General features: G+C 44.9%; 1 protein-coding gene across 2 annotated transcripts; it reads left to right on the forward strand.

Annotated features, from left to right (window-relative positions):
- The first annotated feature begins 7,781 nt into the window (after positions 1-7,781).
- On the forward strand, positions 7,782-9,978 carry LOC140064546 (protein kinase C delta type-like). Of its 2 annotated transcripts, none has more exons than XM_072111558.1 (3): positions 7,782-9,225; positions 9,543-9,635; positions 9,794-9,978. In XM_072111558.1, the coding sequence occupies exon 1, from the start codon at positions 7,881-7,883 to the stop codon at positions 9,135-9,137; it is 1,257 nt and encodes a 418-aa protein (XP_071967659.1). In that variant the 5' UTR covers positions 7,782-7,880; the 3' UTR covers positions 9,138-9,225; positions 9,543-9,635; positions 9,794-9,978. The 2 variants fall into 2 exon arrangements, with proteins under 2 accessions (XP_071967659.1, XP_071967658.1); XM_072111557.1 differs by having other exon boundaries at positions 7,782-9,216.

Below are 9,978 nucleotides of genomic sequence, written 5' to 3' on the forward strand. Positions count from 1 at the left end.
ACAGCCAGCCACAGGAGTTGCTCCAGTCGTGGAAGGAAACGGAGCTGTACCCTCACCACTGATAAGATGAGTTCTAATGAAGGTGGTAGAGAGTCGGTGGACACCGCTACGGTAAAGTTTGAGTAGGGGGATAGTCCGCTGATTGGCGAGTGTGGCCTTACCATGCCTTTAAACTGGTTCTGATGATGTCTTATGTGATTCTTGTTTTAGAGGGAAGAATCTCGTAAGGGGAAAGCCACTGTAAAGTCTAAGAATCGTGCATGTAGAATCTGTGGAGATAATCTGCCTGACTCTTATTTAAAACCTAACTGTGACCAGTGTGTTCAGCGCCTGTTAGCACAAGATCAGTCGACCTTGTTTGAATCCATGCGTATGCTAATCCAGCAGGAGGTGCGTAGTTCTGTGCAGGAAATAAGGAGATCCCTCAGGTCAGAGAATTCCCCGGGCACTTCCAGGCAACTTGAAGATTCTAGCCCTAGTGTGGGGGAGTCATCGGAGTCAGAGGAGGAGGACAGGTCAGGCAGACCCCTGTTTCCTATCGAAGATATTGATCACCTGGTTAAATTAGTAAGATCAACTATGGAATTGGAAGATGAAAAGGAGGAACGCTCTGTAACAGACGTTATGTTCCAGGGTCTAGGAGAAAGGAAGAGAAAGGTTTTTCCCATCCATGAGAATATTTCCTCCCTTATCCAGGCAGAATGGCGCAAGTCGGACAGGAAGGTTTTTATTCCTAAAGCAATGAAAAGAAAGTATCCCTTTCCAGAGAAGGAGACAGAGATTTGGGACAAGGCACCGAAGGTAGATGTTGCCGTTTCTAAAGTCTCTAGGAAGAGTGCGCTTCCAGTGGAGGATTCAGGTGTGCTTAAAGATCCTATGGATAAAAAGGCAGATGGTTTCCTAAGGCGCTCCTGGGAAGCAGCAGCAGGTGCATTCAAACCCAACGTCGCGGCTACATGCGTGTCTAGGTCTCTTTTTGTTTGGCTTTCCCAGCTGGAGGAAAAGATTAAGACCGGGGCGTCCAGGTCACATCTTATTTCTGAGGTTACCACTGCACAAAAAGCCTCTGCTTTCTTAGCCGATGCCTCGGTGGACGCCTTAAGGTTATCAGCTAGATCGGTGGCCTTATCCAATTCTGCCAGAAGGGCCTTATGGCTGAAAAACTGGACAGGTGACCTTCCATCTAAGAGTCATCTGTGTAGTATTCCCAGTGAGGGGGAATTCTTGTTTGGATCTGCACTAGACAACATCTTGGAGAAGGCAGCAGACAGGAAAAGAGGTTTTCCTAGTACAAGGCCTCAAGAAAGGAAGTTTTTTCGCCCCTCAAGGCGATTTAGATCTCCCCAGAGATCCGGAGACAAGAAAGAAGGGTGGCGATCCTCTAGGAGGTCTAAGGGGTTCATGTTTTCCCGACCTCAGGATTCCAGTAAACGTCCCGGTCAGCAATGACGCCAGGGGTCCTGTGGGGGGAAGGCTCTCCCTGTTCAAGGAGGAGTGGAGCAAGATTACAGGGAGCAAGTGGATTTTGGGGATCATACAAGATGGTCTAAAGTTACCTTTTCTATCCCCTCCCCCACAGCGTTTCAAGATAACCTCAGTGGCCGGAAGAGCAGAAAAACAGGCTCTGGAGACCGAAGTAAGATCCTTATTGGGAAAGGAGGTGCTACGGCAGGTGCCACTGCAAGATCGAGGGACAGGATTCTATTCAACCCTGTTCCTTATAAAAAAAACCGGACGGTGCCTTCCGGACCATTATAAATTTAAAACCACTAAATTGCTACCTACAGGTGGAAAAATTCAAGATGGAATCGATAAAGTCAACCGTAAACCTGCTCTTTCAGGATTGTTTTATGGCTTCCATAGACTTAGCGGATGCATATTACCACGTCCCTATTCATCCGCACAGTCAGAGATTCCTGAGAGTGGCGGTGATGATGGAAGGCAAGATAGAGCACCTCCAATTCAGAGCTCTACCCTTTGGAGTGGCGATAGCACCGAGAGTTTTCACAAAACTAATATCGGAAGTGGGAGCCTACATACGAAAATATCAGGGCACCTTTGTGCCATATCTAGACGACTTCCTGCTGATCGCAGGTTCGGCAGAGAAGTTACAGATTTTGATAGAGGTGGTAATGAAGATCCTACATCGCCTGGGCTGGATGGTAAATCTGAAGAAGTCATCCCTTACTCCGGCCAGATCAAAGATATTTCTCGGCATCAGATTAGATTCCACTCAGCAGAAATCTTTCCTTCCTCAGGACAAGGTGGTGAAGATAGTAGCCTCGGTGGAGAAACTGTACAGACAGCCATCCCCTACCATAAGGGAGATTATGAGGACTCTGGGTCTTTTTACAGCTGCAATTCCAGCGGTACCTTGGGCGATGTATCACGCAAGACCCTTACAGCTCTTCATGTTGGAGAACTGGAAAGGAGACCAGTCCTCCTTGGACCAAAGGATTACACTTCCCCAACAGATCCTGGATTCCCTGGGATGGTGGCTAAGAGAAGAGAACCTCCAGGCAGGCAGGCCTTGGAGAGAGGAGAACCCCCTATTCCAGGGGTCATGGAACGAGGAATCCAGGAAGAGGTCCTCAAATTACAGAGAACTAGAGGCCATCCTGCAGGCAATCAGACGAGCTTTGCCGATGATTCGGGGGACAGACCTGAAGATTGCCTCGGACAATGTCACAGCGGTGGCGTTCGTGAATCGCCAGGGAGGTACCAGAAGCGGGTGCTTAATGAGCCTCTCGGATCAGATCCTAGAGCTAGCAGAAGCCAATCTAAGATCAATATCGGCGGTACATATAAGGGGCAAGGACAATCTGGAGGCAGACTTCCTAAGCCGTCATCTCTTACGTCAGGGGGGGTGGTCCCTGAATCGGAGGGTGTTCTCCAAGATAACCAGACTCTGGGCCCAACCAGAAGTAGATTTATTCGCCACAAGAAGGAACAAGCAGGTCAGGCTCTTCTGCTCCCTAGACCCGAGAGACCGATCATTAAGTCTGGATGCCTTCTCAATCAAGTGGAACTTCAGCCTAGCCTATGCATTTTCACCCCTGTCCATTCTCCCGAGGGTTCTGAAGAAGATAAGGCAAGACCAGGCCAGAGTTATTCTTATAGCCCCCTTCTGGCCCAGGAGGGCATGGTTCTCGGTACTGAGAGAGCTATCGATATCAGACCCTTGGATCCTCCCAGAGAGTCACGATCTCCTCTCCCAGGGCCCAGTATTCCACCCGCAGATTGCGAACCTCCATCTGACGGCCTGGAATTTGAGAGGCGCATCTTGAGGGAAAAAGGCCTCTCGGACAAGGTAATTACAACCCTGCAGAGGAGTAGGAAGTTAGTTACCTCTAAAATCTATTTCAGGGTCTGGAGAGTTTTCTCAGATTTTTGCTCTCCAGATAAAATAGACTTAGCTCATCCAAATATAGCTAAGATATTAGATTTCCTGCAAGCAGGATTAGATAAGGGCCTAAAACCTGCCACCCTTAAAGTACAGATTTCTGCCCTTAGCTCCCTGTTTGAGTCCCCCTTAGCCTCTCATCCCTGGATATCTCGGTTCATAAAGGCAGCATCCCGTATGACCCCATTTAGGAGAAGTACGGTGCCCCCCTGGGACCTTACTCTAGTATTAAATTATCTGATAAAAGACCCCTTTGAGCCCCTGGAGTCTTGTTCACTAAAGTGGTTGACTATTAAAGTCGTATTTTTGGTAGCAATCACTTCAGCCCGTAGGGTTGGAGAAATATCGTCTCTATCCTGTAGAGCGCCTTTCCTTAAGATTTTGGATGACAGGGTAGTTCTGATGACAGACCCGGCCTTTCTACCAAAGGTAGTCTCTAGATTCCATAGGTCCCAGGAGATCAGGCTCCCATCCTTTTGTAGTAACCCTTCTACGGATAGGGAGAAGGAGTTTAACAAATTAGATGTTAAAAGGGCCATTGAGCTTTATTTGGATAGGACTAGAGATTGGAGAAAATCTGATAGTCTTTTTGTTCTTTTTGGAGGCAAGAATAGGGGGCAAAAGGCCTCAGCGGTAGTTATAGCCAGATGGATTAGGCAAGCTATTAGCTCCGCTTATGTAGCAGCAGGCCAGCCGATACCAGAGGGTCTTAAAGCCCATTCCACCAGAGCAGTCTCTTCCTCATGGGCAGAGTTTAGAGAGGTGTCGGTTAATCAGATTTGTCAGGCTGCCACCTGGTCTTCTCCGCACACTTTCTACAGGCACTATAGGCTGAATGCAGTAGGTGCACAGGAACTTTCTTTTGGGCGAAGAGTTCTTTCTTCGGTTATCCCTCCCTAAAATTTTCGTCTATGTTATTCTCTCTGGTTGGGTGCTGTCGTGATGAGAGGGGGAAACCGGTAATTACTCACCGGTAATTGTGTTTCCTTGAACCACGACAGCACCCTGGTTATTCCCTCCCTTGTAATTTCTTTTCACACTTGGGTGTTAAATGTTATGTGTATGTCACAGAGGTGTGAGATTCTCTCATTGAAAGTGATACTGAATGATACGGTGGTCAGAATTAATCAAGAACATTAAGTCCCATACAGTCTCTGTAATCCACTGAAGGAGATGGGGCGTACCGCACAATTTGAAGTCTGGGTTTCCTGTCCCTGGAGGCGGATCCCTCTCTCTGGTTGGGTGCTGTCGTGGTTCAAGGAAACACAATTACCGGTGAGTAATTACCGGTTTTGCGATTATTTTCCCCAATCCGCCACCTTCACGCCAGGTAAAAGAGATCCTGGACATGAAGACGGTAAGGGGGAAGCGTTTTTTTCTTGGTTGACTGGAAGGGTTTCGGGCCAGAGGAGATGGTCATGGGAGCCTGAGGACAACATATTGGATCGTGATCTCCTGCAGAGATTTCTTCAGCCCAGGAGTAGGGGGAGGCTGAAAGAGGTGGGGGGGGGGGGGGGTACTGTCACAGGTGGTCCCGCGACCCATATTGCTGGTCGCGGGCTCACCCATGCCGCTCTGCCCCCCCCCCCAGCGCGCCGCCAGCGCGTCTCACCTGTCCTGGCTCCCGGCTCGGTCCCCGACTGCTAAGGCACGTGCACGGCTCCTTCTCCAGATTTAAAGGGCCAGTGCGCCATTAATTGGCGCTGGCCATATTGCCCAATTCTACATAAGCCTCCCTCTTCCTGCAAGCCCTGCCGGATCTTTGTGCCTCACAGCCTGAGAGAAAGCTTTACTGCGATTTGCCTGCGTTTCTGTGTCTCCTGCGTTTCTGTGTTACCTGTGCTCCTCTGTGTACCTGTGTACCAGTGATCCTCCGTGCTGCTGTCCTGTGTGCTGTGTTCCCGGATCCCCCCGGATTGAACTCTGATGTTGCCTCTCTGCCGCCTGACCCTGGACTTTGACCAAGAGATTGATTGCCGTTCTTGTACCTCAACCTTGGCCGCCACTGCAGACAAGTCACGCCTGAGGAAAGACCTGGTGGTACCACGCCGCAGCTTGTCTAATCTGCTTTGCGGCGGGCTCTGGTGAAAACCGGGTACCACTTAGACTCCGGTCCCAGGTAGTGGCTTGAGTCATCGGCTGCAGTGGTCCAGTGGATCCACAACCCGCAAGCCTGACAACCGGCCATACTGGATGCAATGCAAGCAACCGACTGTAGTCAAACTTAGTGACTTAGAAACTTAGCGGCCATCTTCTGTCCTATGTCTGCTCCACAGGGACAAAATCAATAAATTGATTAAAGAACTGGTAGCGTTTTAATTCTTCATTACAGTTTATGTCCACAACAGTTTTCTGTTGCAATATTTTAAATAACAACTAATTATATATTAGCTTTTTATTAATTTTAGCAAGTGAATTGGTCAACTTGGTTCTATAAACCCGTAGGTATTATAGACAGGCAGCCACTCCCCCATAAGTACTGTATACAGGCATCCCCCAACACCCCCATTGGTACTATATACAGGCAGCCCCCTAGGTACTATATACAGACAACCCCTGCCAACCTCTTTAAGTACTATATACAGGCAGCGCTTGTCAAGTCTCCTAGGTTCTATATACAAGCAGCCCCCACCCACCCAGCAGCTCTCCCTGTTATTGTGCCCCCCAGCAGTTACCCCCTGTTATTGTGGCTCCCAACCAGCTTCCCCCTATTATTGTGCTCCTCACAGCAGCTCCCCATTATTGTGCCCCCGCAAGCAGCTCCCCCTTTTGTTAACCCTTTAGGTGTTTTATAGGGGTTAAAACAAAATGGAGGTGCAGTCTGCAAATTGTAATATTTTTTTCACAATACACTCATTTTGGGTGGAAAATTAAACATTTACAATATGTGGTGGTAACCTGCTGTATGGGCGCACAGCTGGGCATAGAAGGGAAGGAGGCGCCATCCAGATCAGATTTGCTATGTCACATTGAACAAGCTGTAATTTTTTTCTTTTTTTAATGTGGACCTATAGGGGCTTATTTCTTTTGCCACATAAGATGCACTTTTCTGGTACATAATTTTGGGGCATCTATAGCTAATTGGTGAGATTTTATTAACTCTTTGTTGGTGGAGGAAATGAAAATTATGAATTTTTAGGAGAATTTTTTTTTTTTGGCCGTTACCACGATTACGAAAAGACCTCATTTATATAGATTTTTTTTATTTTTTCCCATTTTTACTGGATAAAAAGTAATTTGGCAAAAATATTGTTAATTTTAGCATTACTGTCTTTCATATGCATAACTTTTTTTAATTTTTGCCTCACAAATCTGTTTAAGGGCTTATTTCTGCGAGAAGGATTGTTCTTTTTAGTGGTCTTATTTTAGAGTGCATAACATTTTTTAAATCACTTTTTAGAGCATTTTTTATAGGGTATTAATTAAAAATTATCTTTTTTGGAGCTTTTTGTTTTGGAGATTCTGTTTTATTATGCAGATTGTTACGGACACAGGGATACCAAATATGTGGGGGTTTTGTGTATTTTATTCAATTGTACTGAATAAAAACTAATTTGGAGAAAATCTTGTTCATTTTAGCATCACCATCTTTTCATTTGGATAGGGCCTAACTTGTCTTTGTGGGAAAACCCCTTTAAATGTGTTTTCCAGGAATTTAAGTTTAGTTTAAGTCAGTAGTGGATTATAATACAGGCAGTAACCTACTGTCTTAGCCTTCAAGGGGGCCCATGGCCACCCAAACCACACAGCAATTTTTATTTTGAAATTGACCTTCACCCATTAAATCCTCATACTTCTGTTCATGTTGTCAAAACACAGATACATAAGAGCCATTTCAATTATATTAATAATAATATTTAGTGCTTTGTACGTGTAGGTATAATAATTACATTAACATGGTAAACCCCTGATTCAACCACTGAGATCCTCAGATCAGTTGGTTAGAAGTTCTGCACACCAGGAGGTTCCTGGGTGCTGACTGTGTACTTTGGCCATTAGGTGTTAGAGACCAAATGGCAATAACTAATAATATCCCCATCTACCAAGCACCAGTGCACAGGGATATAACTGACCAGCAGGTGACATGCACTGAATGACTCATCCTTATTTGGTCAGATCCAGGTGGAAACTGTCAGTAAGTTCTGTAGAAATAATGTAAAGCTAATTATTTTATATAAAGATATTTATAAATATAGATGGGATTTTCTGTTGGATATGCGTCTTTAAATATTATGCAAAAGAGATTTGGAAACTGTGAAATCAATGGATTCTCTTAGCATGGAACACTCACAGGAAATCTCTCTCCTGATTGGCTGGCATATTATGACATGCCTTACATTTATGACATCATGACGCTATATAAGCATGGAACACGCTCAAGAATTCTCAGACTCCATATTGGATATTGTCTTTTACATAGTGTCCTAGGAGAGCGATTTTTCTCAAATACTTTGGGTTTTGGGGAATTGGGGAAAAGATGTCACCCCCTTCCAGGGGTAAAGGGGGTGGCATGAAGAGAAAGAGAGAGAGTGATGGTGAGGATAAGAAAAGAGCAAAAAGGAGCAGCAAAAAAGACAAGAACTGCTCCAAAAAGTATCTTCCAATGAGAAGAAACTCCCGAGCCCTGTATAGCCAAGGCCTAGCCGACACTGAGCGGCCTGAAAAAACAGGGGAGAAAAGAAAACTAGAAGATGAGGAGATGCTGACTAAAAAGAAAAAAAAACCTGATGAGTATAGAGAGGCTATGCCATCCACCAGCATCAACCCTCGTGGATTATCCCAATTCAAGATACATCAAGAACTTGCTAGAGGTGGTTTTGGGATTGTGTACTTGGCATCCACAATAGAGAAGAAGACCATGGTAGCTATAAAAGCCATTGCTAAAAGAAAGCAGAATGCCTCCCTCCTAACAGAAAAGAGTGTGCTGCTGAGATCATCTGGTAAGCCATACCTCTGCCAAGTGTATTCCGGATTCCAAAATGACATCTATGGATTCCTTGCCATGGAATACCTGCCTGGTGGGGATCTGGAAGAGGTCCTGGAGGTGGAAGGAGCTTTGGATGTAAAGACGACAGTTTTGTGCACAGCGGAAATTCTATGTGGCATTCAACACCTACATAAACTTGGAGTGATCCACAGGGACATCAAGGCAGAGAATATTCTCATCGACCGTCGGGGCCACATACGGATATGTGACTTTGGTCTGGCAGCAGAAAATGTCTTTGGCATAGATATGATCAGCGGCTTTTGCGGAACACAAACTTATATGGCCCCAGAGATCCTAAACAAGGATTACTATGACTCTGCCGTTGACTGGTGGGCATTTGGAGTGCTACTTCACCACCTGATGACAAACTCCTTCCCATTTGAAGAGGTTGAATCTGCCGAAGAGTTCAGAGAAATTGTCATGAGTAATGAACCCACCTTCCCCAAAAACATGACTAAGGAGGCGAAAGATATAGTAGCAAGGATCCTTTGCAAGGAAAAACGTAGACGCCTGCGATGGGGAGTGATAATAAAGCATCACCCATTTTATAATGACGTCAGTTGGGAGAAAGTTGAAAACCAAACTATTGAACCTCCCTTCCTGCACAGACTGAAAAGTAACATTGAGGTCTTCTCAAGTCCGTCCTTGGTTCTGTCATCACAACAAGAACCCGAAGGTCACACCCGTCCAGAGGTCTGCAAATCCATCTCAAATTTCTCTTTTGACCTTTCTGAGTGCCCCATCTAGGTGACCAGGACATAAATCTCAGTGTTCCTCTCTGACCACCATTGATCATCAGTCAGTGTTAAGATCTTTACCACATGAGGTACAGTCAGTAAGTTATATTTCCATGTTAGTTGGTGACATTTTAGTGTATTGTTTTATTTTTTGTTGCAGTAGTTGTAGCAACCAAAAATGTATTATTGTTCATAGGGGCAGTAATAGATTAGTTATATTATTGTAGGTAGGGGGCAGTATTAGAAGTACTTAAAGGACATTTACCATCAGATATACAAATGGTAGACTCCTATAAGTTACCATTTTTATTACATTCTAGAACAGCTGCATTGTGCAAAAATACTTTGTTTGTAAACATTTATCTGTCTTATTCTTGGAATACAATGTAATACATGCCATTTCTGTCTTGTACAGAACATTACAGCGGAAAGGGAAAGTGTACCTCAGCCTCCAGCATCCAGCTCACCTTGGCTCCATTTTTACTCCTTCTGGAATCACTTACAGTGGGTAAGACACAGCTTCTATGATACAAGGATGGATACTGTCATGGGGTTACTTGTATATTACTACGTGAATGATAAGAATTATCTGTGGGATTACATATAATAACAAATTAGATTACGTTAGATTACTGTCATGTACTTATACAATGTTCTCTATTTCAGTATTTCTATACCCACCAGGATTCTATTCTATCTACATCTTGGATGCAAAGTGCCACATAATAACCATCTCCATGACTTGGATTTCATTCTTCTGCTGTGTGTGATCCAAAATGAGAACCACACAATGATCTGTGTCATACATTTGACATGAACAAATAATTTCTGAGGATTAAATACATTTTCAT

This window comes from Engystomops pustulosus, chromosome 6 (assembly GCF_040894005.1).
Source record: "Engystomops pustulosus chromosome 6, aEngPut4.maternal, whole genome shotgun sequence".
Classification (NCBI taxonomy): domain Eukaryota; kingdom Metazoa; phylum Chordata; class Amphibia; order Anura; family Leptodactylidae; genus Engystomops; species Engystomops pustulosus.